This window comes from Bubalus kerabau, chromosome 11 (genome assembly GCF_029407905.1).
Source record: "Bubalus kerabau isolate K-KA32 ecotype Philippines breed swamp buffalo chromosome 11, PCC_UOA_SB_1v2, whole genome shotgun sequence".
Taxonomy (NCBI): Eukaryota; Metazoa; Chordata; class Mammalia; order Artiodactyla; family Bovidae; genus Bubalus; species Bubalus kerabau.
The window spans coordinates 10,454,954-10,474,610 of record NC_073634.1 but is presented as its reverse complement, the minus strand read 5'-3'; the positions used below and the strand labels follow the sequence as shown (position 1 = coordinate 10,474,610).

The window sequence follows — 19,657 nt, the reverse complement described above, 5'->3', positions numbered from 1 at the left end:
ACACACACACACACACACACACACACACACATACAATTCCTATTGATTCTCTGGAGAATCCTGACTAATACACATTTATCCAGAATTTTAAATGTTAAGTATTCTCTTTGAAAAACAGATTTTTTTTTTTGGCCCTGTTAATGATACCACTAAATTCTGTACCAACCCTTAGTTTTAAGCTTAGGATAAGCACTCTCCTATGAAAAACTTCATGAAACCAGCTGAGAATAAAGTTGACATACTGAGGTTATGTACTTTTAAAAATTAGATTTATGTGCTAAATATTGTGTACTTTCTACAGAAATTAAGTTTATATACTTTCTATAGAAAAAGTAGTATGAAAACATGAAAGAAGCTGGGCAATCATGATTCCCAGTTAACAGCACAGGACTCTCCTTCTTCTGCGGAATATCACACAGTTTCATCATTTGGTAGAAAGACAGTAACATAACAGCAGCACTAGTGGTCAAGACCCCGCCTGCCAGTGCAGGAGACATAAGAGACGTGGGTTCAGTCCCTGGGTCAGGAAGAGCCCCTGGAGCAGGGCATGGCAACCCACTCCAGTGTTCTTGCCTGGAGAATCCCCATGGACAGAGGAGCCTGGCGGGCCACAGTCTATAGGGTCACAAAGTCGGACATGACTGAAATGACTTAGCATGCAATCATATTCTTATGTATGACAATGGCAAGAATGTTTTAAAATCAGGGTGTATATTACAGTGGTTTCCATTGTAGGACTAGTTTTATTTCAGTTAAACTCTCTTACGGAGCAGTTCTTCCTGATGCATGTGTCTCAATTGTGTCCGACTCTTTGCGACCCCATGGATTGTAGCCTGCAGGCAAGAATACTGAAGTGGATTGCCATGCCCTTCTCCAGGGGTTCTCCCCAACCCAGGGATTGAACCTGGGTCTCCTGCATTGCAGGCAGATTCTTTACCATTTGAGCTACCCGGGAAGCCCATCCTCCTGATGAATACCATTATTTTCATATCAGAAAACAAACACACTTGTAAAAAATTATCATGATAAGCAACAAGCAAATGGGCTTTGATTTTGGACCACAGTTGCATTTTATTAAGATTATAAATGGTATTTTAAAAATGACGTCTTGGGAATTCCCTGGCAGTCCAGTGGAGAATACTTCACCTTTCAATGCAGGGGGTGTGGGTTCAATCCCTGGTCGGGGAACTAAGATCACACACGCCCCATGGCCAAACAAACATACAACAGAAGCACTAATGCAACAAATTCAATAAAGCTTGTAAAACAAACAAAAAAAAGTCCACATCAAAGATAAATAAATAAATAAAAATGACATCTTATTTATTATTTTATACATGACTGATATAAAAAAACACACATTGAAATTATAAATTATCTTTTGACTGCCCACAAAGCTGCTGTGGGGGCAGTGTTTCAGAAAGACCACCCTTCTGGAGGCGCCCTGAGGACTGAGTACTTACTGACTGCAGAGTCGTAGGAGGTGGAGTTGTGCTCGCCTCTCAGGAAGGGGTATGGCGACAGGTAAGCGTGGGTGCAGTTCTTCCACAGGGGCTGATTGGCTGGGAAGGAAGGCAAGACAGAGGTATTTGTTATTGAGAGGCTGCCTGAAGACTTGTTCCCAGTAGAAGAGAAATACAGGCTGTGGGGGGTACACAAGCAAAATAAAACTACAGATCAACTAACTCAGAGAATTACTGAATAGGGAGGAACTTCCTTAAAAGTCTCATATGGAATAATAGCACTGGAGACCTGGAAAGTGGATTCATCCAAATCATCAGGTTCATGTCTCCACCCCAATCCAGTGGAGAGATGCCCTTAATACCACCTACAATTGAAATCACCAGATTTCATTAATTTTCACAACAGTATTCTCCAGCTCCTAACATAATGCCCGGCACACACACAAAAAAGTTGTTGTTTAAAAATTTAATAAATTTAGATCTAACTATGATTGGTTCTAACAGGGGAAAGATGTAGATGATAGACCATACAAGTTAATAATTAAAGTTTATTTTTAGCATTTGAAGAAACCACAAGAAAGAACTTTAATGTTGTTTGAAATCTTGATGATTTCATCATATACCCTTTAAGGAGTAAAATATTTTTTCCTTCTCTAAGTCTTGGCAAACTCTTCCTCTTGCAAAGTCTGACTTACTTTACTTTACCAAAGCCTAGATCATTTTCATCGGCAGATTGCATGCTTATTCTCCTCCCACAAATGACAATCAGAAACTCTATGAAATATTTCTCTCAAAATGCCATTTCATCGTAACTTTGTTCCTTTAACATATACCAATTTACTATTGGCCTGTCTTCTGTGATCTCAAATTTTTATGATACACTCCATAATCTTGACTTGTTTAAGTGCCATACTTTGATTTATCACAGGAGTAGTTTTGATAAGAAGACTAATAATTTCAACCCACAGTAAGTCAGAAGGTAATAAACAGTTCTTTCATTGTTGGATGAAATAAGATAAAGGCTAGCTATTTTCAGTGAATTGATTTTCAAAGATTAACAAAAATATAGCAAATACATGAAAGAATGCAACTCTATTTTTAAGGAGCTATTCTATTTCAAAAAACAACTTAAAAGTTTCCGTGAGAGAATGGAAACATCAAAAGCAAAGCATTTCTTGATATTGCCCACAAACTTGGTTTAAGCCTTAATAGAGCAAGCTTTCATCTGTCACTGCTCATAATTTTCGTTATAAACAAAGATATTTTTTTAAAAATTTGAAGCTGTTACTATAAAATAAAACATCTCTAATTCTGAATTTTTTAATTTGTGATTTCAAGGATTTATAGCCCCCCAAATAAAAACATTTATTTGCAACATAGCAATAATAGACACTTCAAAAACACACTATAGATAATATTTGTTGTTTGTTAAGGATGATGTATTTTAAATGTGAGCAAGGAAACAGTGGATTGTCCAATTCTGCCATAAATACTGACTCCAATTTTATGTTAGAAAATAAAATAGTTATTTCTATAGCCAATTCTGTTTACTGAAAAGGAATCAGGAACCTTTCAAAGATACCCCATTGAGATTCCACAGCTAAGAATCCAATCCTGTTTTGTAAGTGACGTGTACCAAAATAAGAAACTGTTCTTTTTTATTGACAAGCCAGGGGTTGGGGTGGGGGGAAAACAAAGCTGAATTGTACTTACTGTACCAGAACTGCCAGATATTGGAATCATTCTCTCCCACAATCCCATTAAACCAACATCTCCAGAAGAATCCTTCATGGTGGAAAGTGACATTTTCTATCTGCACAGAACACAAATAAAATACTTGGTATCAACACAAAGAACACAATCTGAATAATTACATCTGGGAAATTTTTTAAGCAACATATTGTTTCCCAAATAATGATGATCATTAGCTTTCTACATGTCTCTTCTGAGAAGAAACAGACATTCCACTGCTATTTTTGGATTCTCAGAAGATACATAAGGCTATCCTCATTACCACCAAGTAGGACAGTATTTTGAAGAAGAAACGCACATTTTGTTCACCTGAACACTTTGCCACTTCAGTCACGAGAAGCCAGTAATCTGATCCAAAAGCCACCAGAAAGAGTAAAACCCCCAGAGCACCAAAGAGAGCCCCAAAGAAGATGGCAATATTTAGTCTCATTTTCAGTTCACTGGTTTCTGTTGAAATAAAATAAGAAAATAAATGAGAGCGGACACCCAGATCCTCAGTTTAAAAAAAAAGAAGAAAGGCTTCTGAGCAGGCAGGATCTTCTTGAGAAGCGGCTCTTAGTTGGTGTTTCAGTGGAGTCCCACTCACACGGGCGGTGGATTCGTGTTGCTTTTGAGTTCCCCTGGAGGGCCTCCAGTCCGGCAGCTGAGAATGGCAGGCTATTTTAGGACACTGACTGAGGAGTTGCCTCTCTCCCCAGGGGATCAAAAAATAGCTGACCTTCCCCTGACGGTGGAGGGGGTAGTATCAGGAACTGGCCAGAATCATCCTTATTGCTGTGGGGTAATCCAGAGAAGCGGGAAGATGACAGAATGGTGTGAGTTCACTGCCACACTGGCCCAAAGTCTTAAGTGAACAGGCTCCTCTTGATCCAGAATGACCATGACAACCCTGAAGACACTGAAGACCCTCTACAAGGGTAGATAAATCACACGTGTAAAGAACCACAAAGACTCTCTTGGATATAACTGGAAAAAAGGCGTGAGTAGTTCAATCAGTGGAGAAGGCAATGGCACCCCACTCCAGTACTCTTGCCTGGAGAATCCCACGGACGGAGGAGCCTGGTAGGCTGCAGTCCATGGGGTTGCGAACAGTTGGACACGACTGAGTGACTTCACTTTCACTTTTCACTTTCATGCATTGGAGAAGGAAATGGCAACCCACTCCAGTGTTCTTGCCTGGAAAATCCCAGGGACGGGGGAGCCTGGTGGGCTGCCATCTATGTGGTCGCACAGAGTCGGACACAACTAAAGTGACTTAGCAGCAGCAGCAGCAGCAGCAGCAGCAGTTCAATCAGTAAAGAATCCACCTGCAGTGCAGGAGACGGACAGCAGCACAGGACCTAGGTTCGATCCCTGGCTCTGGAAGATCTGGAGAAGGAAATGGCAACCCACTCCAGTATTCTTGCCTGGAGAATCCCATGGACAGAGGAGCCTGGTGAGGTCCTCTGAAGAGCGAAATCAGTTTCTTTTTGGATATCCTTGGAATATAAAATAGTGGGTCAACTGATCTAACATAACACCAAGTACAGTTCAGGTTCATAACCTAGAAATTCATAAGTATATTTAAAAGATCAAGAATATGGTAACATAAACCGTTAAAGTAGAACAAAATACTTTTACGTAGCACATCCTATGACATAAATTGCAGTTCCCAGATGCTGTACAAGGTATTCCAAATGATCATCCCCAAAGTAGACTCATGAAAAAAGTCTCAAATGTAATTATTTTCTAGATTAAAATGAGAATACAGCCCACGTTTTCTTTTCTTTCAAGTATTCAACCTCCTTAAAATAGGGAGTCTTACTTGACACCCATACAAGTCACCAAATAGCAATTTACCTACACATTCTTCATGTCTAGCATCTCTAGCTCATTTCTTTGTTTTCACTCCATGTCTAAATATGCCAGAGATAATTTTTTAAGTATTTGTGCAATATTTGAAAACTTTCACTGTCTCTAATGATTACTGTCTTTTGTATTCAGTGGTAACATGGGTCTCTGCATCTTCTTTAAGAGGCATCTGACCTCTATCAGCTTCCTTCACCACTTCTGTTTGACCTGGGATGGATCCTTAGAAACGAAATTGTGTGAGTGTGTGTCTGCGTGTGTGTGTGTTCGTGTGCACGTTCAGTCACTCAGTTGTGTCTGACTCTTTGCGATTCCATGGACTGTAGCCCACCAGGCTCCTTTGTCCATGGAATTTTTCAGGCATGAATATTGGAACAGGTAGCCATTTCCTCCTCTAGTCATCTTCCTGGCCCAGGGATCAAACCTGCGTCTCCTGTGTCTCCTACATTGGCAGGTGGATTCTTTACCACTGAGCCACCTTGGAAGCCCCGGATAGGCAGAATAATGGGTTCCCAAAGATGTCCACACCCTAATACTAAACATGACCACATAATCTATGAATATGTTACTTTACATAGCAATGCCCTAGATTATACAGGTTGGCCCAATCTACACACATGAACCCTTAAAAGAAAAATAGAGAATCCTTCCTGACAGTGGTCAGAGAAAGAAATGTGACTCCAGAAACAGTCAGAGACCTGCCAGTTTAAAGACAGAGGAGAGGGGCTACAAGCCAAGGAATGTGGGCAGCCTGTAGAGCATGGAAGAGGTAAAAACAAAAAACAAACCAAAAAAAAAAGCCAGATTCTCCCCAAGAGCCTTCAAGAAGGAATGCTGCCTACCAACACCTTGACTTTGGGGATTTCTGACCTCTGCAACTGCAGAAAAGGAAATCTGTATTGTTTTAAGCCACTAACTTTGTATTGCTACGTTTTTATGGCAGCAGTAGCAAACTATTAAAGATGCTGTTCTATAGTTAATGCAATATAAGATCAAATTAAGGGGTTTTTCTTGGGGGATGGGTGGGAAGAATGCATCTTCAAGAAGTGCTTATTGGGAGCTTGCGACTCTCCAGGCATTTTATTAGATACACAGGCCCTGACCATGAGGAGTTCATGAGCTAGTGGGGAAAAAATGATTCATTGGAATGAGGTATATAGAGGCTGTAGTAATAAGCTTCTGGTCACCCCTAACCCCCTCCCAAGATAACAGTAGTTGTGGTCATGCAGTTTTATTGTAGGTGACAATGTTCTTATTTGGAAAGGAAGAGGAATCTTTATAGGAAAATTTTACTTTATTTGTATCGTAATGGCTTATGATAAAAACCTATGCATTAATACCAAATCTTTAGCATATGCATTCACAAACACACACATATATACAAACAACTAGATTGGCACCCCACTCCAATACTCTTGCCCGAAAAATCCCACGGACGGAGGAGCCTGGTAGGCTGCAGTCCATGGGGTCGCTAAGAGTCGAACACGACTGGAGCGACTTCCCTTTCACTTTTCACTTTCATGCACTGGAGAAGGAAATGGCAACCCACTCCAGTGTTCTTGCCTGGAGAACCCCAGGGACGGCGGAGCCTGGTGGGCTGCCGTCTATGGGGTCGCACAGAGTCGGACACGACTGATGCGACTTAGCAGCAGCAGCAGCAACAGATTTTTCAAATAAGTAGAAAAGAGTGTAGGGTTTTGTTATTGCTACAATTCACCTCAATTTTGATCTCTGTCACACACAACATATCACCTTTCTGGAAGAGGTTCATCAACTAATATTTTTTTTTCACCATTTTTGGTTTATCCAAAAGTGAATAAGCATCATTATAAAAATGTGTATATATATATATATATACACACACACACACACACACACAGACACACACACACACGTTTGTGTGTGTACATGTATATCAAAGCAGCTTCTAATTAACCAATCTAATTGTTTTCAATCATTCATTCATGGGCAACTATTTGAGAAAAATACTAGAGACTAGTTCTGATTTCATAAAACTCCTTTAGCTCACTTATCGTTATCCTCAGTGTTTATCATGGTGCTTGACATACATGGAGCACTAAAGTAAAATAAAAATCACTTGTATTATGACTCTTGGCTGTGATATAAGTACACAGCCTGAGCTATTTAACTGGTGATGCATCAGGAAGAAATAGCACTCATCTTGCCTGTTCTTTGTGAAACCTGTAGAGAAGGATTTTAGCAGGGTCTGTGTTTCCTCTGCAGATAATCACAAACCATCTTTTAAAAAAATCCACCGTCGATTCTTCTTTAGAAATAAAATAATAATTTACCATCCAGGGGTCAAAAAGTTTCCATTTTAGAAAATTAGACTATTTGCCTTTCATTTGAAACACCTAATTTACCATCATTCCTAAAATATTCCCAACGATCATTCAGTTATCTTCCTTGAGGTCTCTCAGCAGCTTAAAACGTTGTCTAAGCGCCCACGTAACTGTTAAACAGCTGCTGTGTTCCCGTGATGTCTTCACAAATGCAGACACTGGATCTTCTCCCTTTGCATCTCTTTTCTGGTGAAAGACCGGGAGATGCGGGGAGACAGACAGACCTCAGCGTTGACCTCAGCTCACAGCAGTCCTATAGTGGGACAGCGCCATCACCACGGTGTGCTGTGCCTTTGGTGAACACTGAACCTATTTCACATTGACACGGTGATCACAGTGAACCTGCAAAGGCACAAGCACGGCGTTTCAGGTTCAATCCCTTGGGAGACCTTGACTGTCAGAGATGTAAACGGAAGTGAATAGTAACTGACATTAATGAGCATCTGCTCTGTGGCAGACACCATCCTAAGCATATTAGATGCCTTGAGTACAAATAAGCCTCCCGTTGGTAGAATACGAAATAATCCATTTCCTGGGCAGGAATCTCAGCATCTAAAGATCTTCTGGGTGGGAGTTAAAGACCTTCCTGGTGGCAATACAGAAGGCCAGAGGTAAGCAAGGGAAGCTCTGCATGGGGTCCTCCTGACTTCCTGGAAATAATATCCCACTGAGAGTCTCCTGTCTCTGAGAGAAATTATGGCAAAAACTATTTTTAAATTAATTTCTCAATCTAAAATGGTTTTTTAATCCATCTTTTAAAATCTTGAGGATACAAATATCATGAGCATTCCAAGGTAGTGTGGTAAATTCCTCCCTTGTTTTTTACAAATTAAATAAAACTTGACAACCAAAGGATAGATGGCCATAAACAATGGAAGACTTTGCCTGTTTTTATTCAGTGTCTTTTTATTTACTTAACTGTGTTTTTTTTTAAAACCAGTAAACACACTATAAGTTAGCAGAAATCCCAAGTCATGTTTAGTTTGTGAGTGATAAGGAGCAAAACATTTTTTCTAAGGTCATAATTTCCAATCTTGATATTGCAATAGTCTTAATTGTTTCAACATATCTACTGAAGCTATCTAAACATTCTACAAAAAAAAAATTAATTCTGGTTTACTTTATTCTTAAAAAATACAGGAATGACAATGCTCAACATCCAAAAGTGCTGAACAAATGTGTAAATAAAGAAAGAAATCAAACTTTCAGAAACCAAAGTGGTTCTGCGGAGATTTGAGGGAAAATTCATTTTTGTCTTGGAATACTATGTTATAGATCGACAATCTTTATCTGCCATTCCAACATTCAAAATTTCTGAAAACCAAAAGCTTTTAGCAAACCAACCCTGATTGGCAAGAGGATGCAAATAAACTATATTGTGAATTCTTATACATTTGAGTGCACAAGCACAAGCGCGTTTGGTTCCAGTGCTCACCAGGCTCCACGGGGGTGTGGTGGTGGGGGTGTCAGGTAATGTACAGTACACACATATTGCTACTTTTCCAAAATCCCCCAAATTCTGAGTTCTAAACACACCTGGCCCTAAAGGTTATATATAACGGTTTGTGGTCCCAAGTCCTAGACACAGACAATAGACTGAGTGATGACCCTAAAATCAATTGTTCCCCTTTGATCACTACTGAGACAGATTTTTACTGCCCATGAACCGTCACTGCAGGTCTCTGTGGCTCTAATGGCCTCTTTAAGTCTGTTTTGTGTTGTGGTTCTTGGGTCTTGTATGTCGTCCTCCCTGCTCCGTCCCCCATCCAACACTATGGCAACAGGACCACGGTCTGTAATTTCATGAGATTATTTTTACAAGCCTTCTCATCCTGAACATAGTATAGGAACAACAAATACACTCTGCGGGGGTGATAGAGGTTCTGTCTTTGTTTACTACTACATCCCTAACCCTAGCACAATGCTTTACGTAGGTTCTCGGTAGGTAGCTCAGCTGGTAAAGAATCTGCCTGCAATGCAGCAGACCCTGGTTCGATTCCTGGGTCAGGAAGATTCGTTGGAGAAGGGATAGGCTACCCACTCCAGTATTCTTGGGCTTCCCTGGTAGCTCAGCTGGTAAAGAATCCGACCGCAATGCGGGATACTTGGGTTCAATCCCTGGGTTGGGAAGATCCTCTGGAGAAGGGAATGGCTACCCACTCCAGTATTCTGGCCTGGAGAATTCCATGGACTGTATATATAGTCTATGGGATCCCAAAGAGTCGGACAGGACTGAGCAACTTTCACTTTCCCAGTAAAAACTTGGCTGACCAAATATTCATCTGATTGAGTTGAATTAAATTGGGTTGAACAGTGCCATCTGCTGGCCACAGGTAAAGTTTGCATTCCACGATACACAAGGTCCATTGGGATTTTTATCACACAAATACTGCAGTGCAAGGATTTGCTGTTTTTAGAGTTTGATGCTGACAGCCTTAACTAAGACGGTGTCATCCAAGTACTAAGGCTCTGATAAATGGCTTACGTTGAATGTAAGCGAATCAGGATCCATCCACAGGCTCATTCACTCATTCATGTGGGCAGTTTACACTCCACTGAATTGAGAGCTTCTTACACAAGGAACTCACACAAAGGGAGTTATATTACACAACTATCTTCCACATTGAAAAGGGGTCTGATGCCCAGCTCCAAGTTCAGTTCCCCAAAGAACTCCATTAGTGTGCTGAAGCGCATTAACTCTTGAAAGGGGAAAAAAACTTGGAACTTATTTTTTTTTAAACCTGCTTTTGACTAAAATCAACACACACACACACCACTTCAGAAACTAAACTGGGGACTAAAGGAGAAATTTTTTGATATATGAAAGCAGAAATGAAAAAAAATGTAACTTATAGGAATGCATGTATTATATAAACAAATACAGATTTAATGATGGCAATTTTGATTTTAACTTACTCATCCCTTTGTTTCCTTGTATTTCTTTCTGAAGGAATACATTATACTCCCTATACCAGAAGCCTTGTGAATGAGAAGATTCTCCTCTCTGGACCGTAGGCTGTGAAAGCGCTTTGCATGAATCTTGCATACACAATTTGAGTCTTAACTTAGAGAAAGACATTTTTATTTATCCTTGCCTCTGGGGTATGTTGCCTTCCCCTTAAAAACCTTTGTCACTGGGTCATTCTTTACCTATCAAAATGAACATGGACTTTTAAAATTTCCATTCCAAAGACTTTTCCAAGAAGGGACTTATAATAGGCTCAGATGAATCCAGGCTCTGTGAGCCAGTTCAAGTCGACCCGCAGAGGAAAGACAATCCAGTTCAGGAAAGGGTGGGAGGGCAGGGAAACACATCCCTGTAACCTTAGTGTCCCCAGGTCTCTGTTGGGGAAACAGCTGGTGTTGCATTGATGTGAACACAGTCAGAACTGCTGCAGGTACTTCAGCCTTCTCTTCATGTCCTGCTCAGCCAAGTCCCTGTTTAATTTCACCATACATGTGCTAAGGGATAAAGCTGGCTTCCCATGTGGCCCAGTGGTAAAAGTATCTATCTGCCTATCAATGCAGGAGACACCAGGTTCGATCCTTGGGTCAGGAAGATCCCCTGGAAGAGGAAACAACAACCCACTCCAGTATTCTTGCCTGGAGAATCCCATGGACAGAGGAGCCTGGCAGATTACAGTCCATGGGGTCGCCATAGACTGAGTTAGACATGACTGAGCAACTGGCATGCACGCAAAAGGGATAAAGTTAGAACCCACCAGGATACTCAAATAGCACAAAAGCTAAATAACAACAATGACAACAGCAACAAAACAGTAACACCCCGGGCACACACAGAGCACTCACTGTGTCCTAGGCACTATTCTAGGAGCCTTGGGCTTATTGATCCATTCACCTCCACGGACTTAGGACTTGTGGAAGAGGTAATTAAGGTTAAATGAAGTCATAAGGAAGGGGTCCTAATGTATCACCCCAGAACAGGGAAACAAAGTCAGGAGTGAGATGCTCTGGGCATATCTCAGCTCAGTATCAGTTGACAAATAAATAACATAATGTGACAAAATCAGTAAGACTTCCATTTCCATCTTGAAATTTAGAAAGCTGGAAAGAGCATTCTGCCACCTTTCCTGCAAGTAAAAGGTGAAGCAAACTGGCCCGCACCTTAAGCATAAGGTAGCACTAGGGCAGTGCTTCCCACCTGCAGCACCACGGACGTCAGACACGGGGTGACTCTGTTGTGGAAGTTGGGTTGCTGCCCTGTGAGTCGCAGGATATTCAGCAGCACCTGTAGTCTCCAATCACTAGATGTCAGTAGCACACCCCGAATTCCAACATGCCCCAGGCAGTGCCAAATATCCCTCGGAGGCAAAGTCACCCTCAGGTGAGAAGCACTGAGCTAGAGAAACGTCGGTCCTATGGTGCAGTGGGGTAACCATGGCAACAACAAACCACCCTCACACTACCCTGGACCCGGTTAACACATAACCTCACATTGAATGACTAGCCGAAGGAAAAGTGTGTGGGTGTGCGTAGTATTAATAGCATAACTTCACTACCTACTATCCTATACAGCATGCCAAACTTTCAACAAAATATCACGGGACATGTAAAAAGCAAGAAAAACCAGCTTGAGCTCTATTTCCAGAAGGGTAGCTTGGGCAGCTCCACGGATCCATTCCCCAGTGAAACTTGTGTAACTCGTGAAATCTATTTCAAACATCTGAACATTTAAAGTCTAAGGAAATTGTCTTAAAGGCAAATAGAACATTAATCAAAAAAAAGACTACTTAGATTTTTATAAGCACACCAAGTGTCCTTGACACTTTAGCCATGACCCACTCTCTCCTTATTTCACAAAATACAGAAAAATAATAATTCACAACAGACTACTGGCCTAAATGTAAGAATTAAAACCATGTAACGCTTAGAAGTAAACATGGGTATAAATATTCACGACCATGATTTAGGCAATGATTTTTTTATATAACCCAGGAAAAGCACAAGCAATACAAAAATTAGATAAACTGGACAATAATGAAATGAACTTTTGTTCATCAGTGGAAACTACCAAGTAAGTGAAAAGGTAACCTGCAGGGTGGGAGAAATATTTGCAAATTATATATCTGATAAAGGAGAGGGAGGAGCCAAGATGACGGAGGAGTAGGACGGGGAGAACACTTTCTCCCCCACAAATTCATCAAAAGAGCATTTAAACGTCGAGTAAACTCCACAAAACAACTTCTGAATGCCGGCAGAGGACATCAGGCACCCAGAAAAGCAACCCAACTCTTCGAAAGGAGGTAGGAAAAAATGTAAAAGACAAAAAAAGAGACAAAAGAGGGAGGGACAGAGTTCCGTCCAGGGAAGGGAGTCTTAAAAAGAGAGAAGTTTCCAAACACCAGGAAACCTTCTCACTGCCGAATCTGTGCCGAGCTTTGGAAGCACAGAGGGCAACATAACAGGGAGAAAAAATAAATAAACAATTAAAACTCACAGATTGCGAGCCCTACGGTAACTCCCCCAGTGGAGAAGCAGCGCAGACGCCTGCACACGCCATTAGCAAGCGGGGGCTGGGCAGGGAGGCGCGGCGTGGGCCGCATCGCTTAGAGTAAGAACCTGGCCTGAATACCCTGAGCGCTATCTGAGCGAAATAATTTGGGCTAGCAAACCAGACTGTGGGATATCTACCACGCGAAAAGCCAGCCCTAACCTAAGATACCGCCAGGCCTGCGCACGGAACAAAGGACTGAACAGAGATAGCCGGCTGCAGACCTTCCCCCTCCGGTGACAGGCAGCCAGAGCCAGAAGGGGGCAATCGCAGCCCCAGAGAGACATTATCTATAAAACTGTAAGCAGGCTTCTTTGCTAACTAAAACTTCTTGGGGGTCTGGACGGTCAACAGCTGCCTGAGAAGGTGCGCCGGTTTTACACCCAGATAACCGAGTGGCGGGGAGGCGATAAGTCGCAGCATTGGTGCCCGCCAAACACCTCATCACCTGAGCTGCTCGGACCTGGGAAGAGCACAAAACGCAGGCCTAACCGAGTCTGCGCCTCTGAGGACTACCCGAGTGCCTGAACCTGAGCGGCTTGGACCTGGGAGGTGCATGCAGCCCAGGGCCAGCCTCGAATGGTTCCAGGCGGAACAACCTAGATCCCGAGCAGTGTGGGCAGGGAGGCTACACGCGCCGTGAGCGGGGGCAGACCCAGTGTGGCTGAGGCACTGCGAGCGCATGCCAGTGTTATCTGTTTGCAGCATCCCTCCCTCCCTCCCCACAGTGCGGCTGAACAAGTGAGCCTAAAAAAAAAAAAAGAAAAAGTGTCCTCCACCGTCCCCTTTGTGTCAGGGCGGAAACCAGACACTGAAGAGACCAGCAAACAGAAGAAGCTATAACAGAGGGAAACACCTTGGAAGCTACAGGCCATAGATTAAAACCCTGTGGTTACTACGGACTACATAGGAAGGGGCCTATAGATCTTGAGAAATATAAGTCGGACCAAGGAACCAGCCAAAAATGAACTGAACCCACAATACTCACAACAAAACCAGAGAAAGACCTAGATATATTTTTACTATTTTTACGATCATTCTTTTTTTTTTCCTTTTTTAAAATTTTTTAGAAAAATTTTAAGTACTCTATTGTTCCTTTAATTTTCACTTTTATAACCTATTACTTTGCAAAAAAAAAAAAGACCCTATTTTTTTCTTCTTCAGCAAACTTCATATATATATTTTTTATAATTTTTTGACCTTGTTTTTTTTTTTCTTCTTTTCTTTAACATTGTATTTTTGAAATTCCAAACTCTAACTCTGGATTTTTAATTTTAGCTTTTTGGTATATGTTATCAATTTTGTACCTATAGTTTTTTTTATAATTTCTGTGACTTTTTTTTTTCTTCTCTGTTTCTTTCTCTTCTTCTTTTATATAACATTGTATATCTGAAATTCCAAACTCTACTCTAGATTTTTAATTTATGCTTTTTGGTATTTGATATCAATTTTGTACCTGTATTTTCTTTATAATTTTTGCGACATTGTTTGTTTTTGTTTGTTTGTTTTCTCTATTTTTCTTCTTCTTTTTTTTAACATTGTATTTTTGAAATTCCAAACTCTACTCTAGATTTTTAACTTTTGCTTTTTGGTATTAGTTATCAATTTTGTACCTATATTTTCTTTATAATTTTCGCGACCTTGTTTGTTTTTGTTTGTTTGTTTTTTCTCTTTCTTTTCCTTCTTCTTTTCTTTAACATTGTATTTTTGAAATTCCAAACTCTACTCTAGATTTTTAATTTTTGCTTTTATGTATTTGTTACCAATTTTGTACCTTTAAGAACCCAATCTTCAGTACCCATTTTTCACTAGGGAGGGAGATTACTGGCTTGACTGCTCTCTCTCCCTTTGGACTCTCCATTTTCTCCACCAGGTCGCCTGTATCTCCTCCCTAACCCCTCTCTACTCTACCCAACTCTGTGAATTTCTGTGTGTTCCAGACGGTGGAGAACACTTAGGGAACTGATTACTGGTTGGACCTGTCTCCCTCCTTTTCATTCCCCCCTTTTATCCTTCTGGCCACCTCTGTCTCCTTCCTCCTCCTTCTCTTCTCTGTATAACTCCGTGAACATCTCTGAGCGGTCCAGTTGTGGAGTGCACATAAGGAAGTGATTACTGGCTAGCCCACTCTCTCCACTATTGATTCCACCTCATCTCATTTGGGTCACCTCTAACTCCCTCCTCCCTCTTCTCTTCTCCATGTAACGCTGTGAACCTCTCTGAGTGACCCTCACAGTAGAGAAACTTTTCATCTTTAATGTAGATGTTTTATCAATGGTGCTGTATAGAAGGAGAAGTTTTGAAACTACTGTAAAAATAAGACCAATAACTGGAAGCAGGAGGCTTAAGTCCAAACCCTGACTCCAGGGAACTCCTGACTCCAAGGAACATTAATTGACAGGAGCTCATCAAACGCCTCCATACCGACACTGAAACCAAGCACCACACAAGGGCCAACAAGTTCCAGGGCAAGACATACCAAGCAAATTCTCCAGCAACAAAGGAACATAGCCCTGAGCTTCAAGATACAGGCTGCCCAAAGTCACCCCAAAACCATAGACATCTCATAACTCATTACTGGACACTTCATTGCACTCCAGAGAGAAGAAATACAGCTCCACCCACCAGAACACCGACACAAGCTTCCCTAACCAGGAAACCTTGACAAGCCACCTGTATATATCTGATAAAGCACTTGTATCTAGACTATACAAAGCACTCTAACAACTCAATAATAAAAAGATAAACAACCAGTTTAGAAATGGGCAAAGTGTCTGAACAGACATTTCTTCAGAGAAGATATGCAAATAACCCATAAGCACATGAAAAGATGATCACAAAATGCCACACAAAATCCTACACTCTTCCTGTCAAGGAAATGTAAATCCACCATCATTGGAAAATAAGTGTTGAAGAAGATGTGGGCAACCCACTCCAGTACTCTTGCCTGGAAAATCCCATGGACAGAGGGGCCTGGTGGGCTGCAGTCCATGGGGTCGCTAGGAGTCAGACACGACTAAGCGACTTCACTTTCACTTTTCACTTTCATGCATTGGAGAAGGAAATGGCAACCCACTCCAGTGTTCTTGCCTGGAGAATCCGAGGGACGGGGGAGCCTGGTGGGCTGCCGTCTATGGGGTCGCACAGAGTCGGACACAACTGAAGCGACTTAGCAACAGCAGCAGCAGCATATACTCCGAGGGACGGGGGAGCCTGGTGGGCTTTCGTCTATGGGGTCGCACAGAGTTGGACACGACTGAAGCGACTTAGCAGCGGCAGCAGCATATACTGCCAGCAGGAATATAAAATGGTGCAGGCACTCTAGAAAATAGTTTGACAGTTCCTCTAGTGTTTAAACATAGAGTTACCAAATGATCCAGAAGCCCCACTTTGAAAAGAAAACATGTATTTATACAAAACCTGTACACAAATGTCCATAGCAGAATAAGTCATAATATCCAAATACTGGGAACAACCCAAATGTCCATCAAAACTACCAATTTGGTAGCATGCAAATTATATCTTAATAATAAATCCCATGGACAGAAGGAGCCTGGTGGGCTACAGTCCAGACACGACTAAGCCACTAAACAACGATATTGTTTTGGAAAAAAAGAAAAAATGCAGGCTGGAGAGACAAAGCAATCATCACAATTAAACCCAGATTTAACAGAGATGCTGAAACTATACCACAATGGAATTAAAATAATTTTGATAAATATGTTAAAAATTATACTGGAAAAGATAGACAATGTGTAAGATAAGATAGGCATATTTAGCAGAGATGTAAACTATAAGTAAAATATCAAATGCAAATTCTAGACATCAAAACATAGTAACAGAGGTGGAGAATGTCTTTGACAATTTCACCAGCAGGCTAAAGACAGCCAAGGGACAAACCAGTGAACTTGAAGACAAATCAACAGAAATCATCCTAGCTAAAATGCAAAAAAGAAAAAAGGTGAAAGAAAAAAATAAACAGAACACATCATTCAAGGTCTACTGGGCAATAGCATTAGATCATGTTATCGTATCACTGAAATCCCGGAAGTACAAGACAGAAAATGGGGCAGAAGAAATATTTGAAGAAATAATGGCTGAAAGTGTTCCTAAACTAGAGACACATCTAAGAACAGATCAAAGAAACTCAGTGCAAATGAAGCAGGATTAAAACCAAGAAAGAAAAAACATACAAGTAGGCCGATCATATTCAAACTGCTGGGTATCAAAGAAAAAGATAAAATCTTTAGAGGCTGCCAGAGAAGAAGAAGTGGGCTTCCCTGCTAGCTCAGCTAGTAAAGGATCCACTGCTATGCAGGAGACCCCGGTTCAATTCCTGGATCAGGAAGTTCCCCTGGAGAAGGGATAGGCTACCCATTCCAGTATTCTTGGGCTTCCCTGGTGATTCAGCTGGTAAAGAACACACCTGCAATGAGAGAGACCTGGGTTCAATCCTGGGTTGGGAAGATCCCCTGGAGGAGGGAATGGCAACCCACTCCAGTATTCTGGCCTGGAGAATGCCATGGACAGAGGAGACTGGCAGCCTAGTCTATGGGGTTGCAAAGAGTCGGACATGACTGAGCAACTAAGCACAGCCTAGAGAAGAAAAAGACACAGAACACAGCAGACACATCATCAGGCAATATACAAATATGAAGACAACAGAGTGACATCTTTTAAGGACTGAATGAAGTAAAAAGCCACATTTCATCTCAGATTCTACATCCTTTAAAAGTGAGGGGAAAATCAAGCCTAGCCATACTATAAAAACAGGGAGAATTCATTGCCAGCACAGAAGATAAGAAATGTTAAAGGCTTCAGGAAGAAGGAATGTTATACAGATCAGGGAGTTGGTTCTAAACAAAGAAAATAAAATTGCTCTAACTCTGATTTCCTACAGTGGAAGCACTTATTACTAATTTAGATCTTTCTTGTTTCTGATGCGTGCACTCAAAGCTGTAAATTTCCCTCTAAGTGCATGTTTGTTGCATCTGACAACTTGGACAAGTTGTATTTTCATTTTCATTTAGTTGAAAATGCTTCTTTATCTTGAGACTTCAACTGTGACCATGTGTTATTTAGAACTGTGCTGTTCATCTCAAGATATTCCTGAGTGTTCCAGCTACTTTCCGTTATCAAGTTTTAGTTTAATTCCATTGGGGGTATAGAGCATACTTTATATTCTTTTTTTGAGATCGTTAATGCCTATTTTATGGCCCAGACTGCGGTCAGTGTGATCTTGATATGAACGGTATCCTGCTGATCTAGCTGAATTCTAGATCCAGTGGAATGCTGACGCTGTTCTTTGGTTTTCTGCCTTTGTGAATATGATGTATCTTATGTTGGCGGGGGGTGGTATTTATCCTGCTTGCTGTTCTGAGTTTGATGTGCCTGTGTGTACAGTTGCCTGTCATTACCCTTGGAAAATGTGAGGCTATTTTTACTTTAAATAATTGTTTTCTCTCCCTTCTCCTGGATATGATCTCAGGTGGCCTAGACCTACAATAGCTTGGAGTGGGGCCTGGGTTCTCAGCCAGAGATTGAGGTTGTGTCGGGGCAGTGAAAGCATCAGATTCTAGCCACTAGACCAGCAGTCGGTGCCAAGGTCTCTGGCGCTTCAGCTTTGCAGAAAAGAATCTCCATAAAGACGGAAAGTAGTGAAGTGAGTAAAGTATTGATTAGGAGGAAAAGGAGAACAGTTCATGTGGACAGACACACGGGCACACTCAGAGGGAGAGTTCCTGAGCTGTGCCCTCATGGTAGTTTGAATTAATTTTATGGGGCATTTCTTCCAGTTTCCTTTGGCCAATCATTCTGATTTGCCTGGTTCACAGTTCATATTGTGCTTCCCCGGTAGCTCAGTTGGAAAGAATCTGTCTACAATGTAGGAGACCCAGGTTTGATCCCTGGGTGTGGAAGATCCCCTGGAGAAGGAAATGGCAACCCACTCCAGTGTTCTTCCCTAGAAAATCCCATGGACAGAGAAGCGTGGCAGGTTACAGTCCATGGCGTCACCAAGAGTCGGACAAGACTGAGTGACTAAACCACCATCACAGTCCATATTTGATATATCTTAGAATCCTTCCATGGAGAAGGCAATGGCACCCCGCTCCAGTACTCTTGCCTGGAATATCCCATGGGTGGAGGAGCCTGGTAGGCTGCAGTCCATGGGGTGCTAAGAGTAGGGCACAACTGAGCGGCTTCACTTTCACTTTTCACTTTCATGCACTAGAGAAGGAAATGGCAACCCACTCCAGTGTTCTTGCCTGGAGAATCCCAGGGACGGGGGAGCCTGGTGGGCTGCTGTCTATGGGGTTGCACAGAGTCGGACACGACTGAAGTGACACAGCAGCAGCAGCAGCAGCAGCAGCAGAATCCTTCCATGTGTGCACACACATCTCTCAGCCAAGATGGATCCTACTGAAAAGGCCTATGGGTAAAACATCACTTGACATGACTCCCCTTTGGCCTCCAAGAAGCCTTTTCTGTGTGTGTATGGCTGGGAAGGTCTCCTGACTTTGGGAACAAGAAATATGCCATCTGTGCAGGGTTCAGCCTCCTCCCTTAATTGCCCTGCTATTCCTGTCTTGGAGTTTCGGTCAATAGAGAATGAATCTCAAGTTGTTTTACCCTGGGTTGGTGGGGGCGTCCATCTGCCTCCTGCCTTAGTATTCCAATTTTGTATATATGTTTTGAAATTGACTGACAGTTCTTCAACA

The 19,657-nt window shown here is 41.8% G+C and overlaps 1 protein-coding gene across 2 annotated transcripts in view; it reads right to left on the bottom strand.

Moving 5' to 3' along the window:
• TMEM182 (transmembrane protein 182) overlaps window positions 1–3,838 on the bottom strand; it is a 48,596-nt gene extending 44,758 nt beyond the window's left edge. Inside the window, exons 1-3 of one of the 2 annotated variants that reach the window (XM_055539533.1) lie at window positions 3,514–3,838; window positions 3,177–3,276; window positions 1,464–1,562 (exon numbers count right to left, since the gene is read on the bottom strand). In XM_055539533.1, the coding sequence (XP_055395508.1) occupies window positions 1,464–1,562; window positions 3,177–3,276; window positions 3,514–3,645 (331 nt within the window). In that variant the 5' untranslated portion in view covers window positions 3,646–3,838. The remainder of the gene's footprint in view (window positions 1–1,463; window positions 1,563–3,176; window positions 3,277–3,513) is intronic. The other variant, XM_055539532.1, reaches the window with a different exon arrangement.
• Between the last annotated feature and the right edge of the window lie 15,819 nt (window positions 3,839–19,657).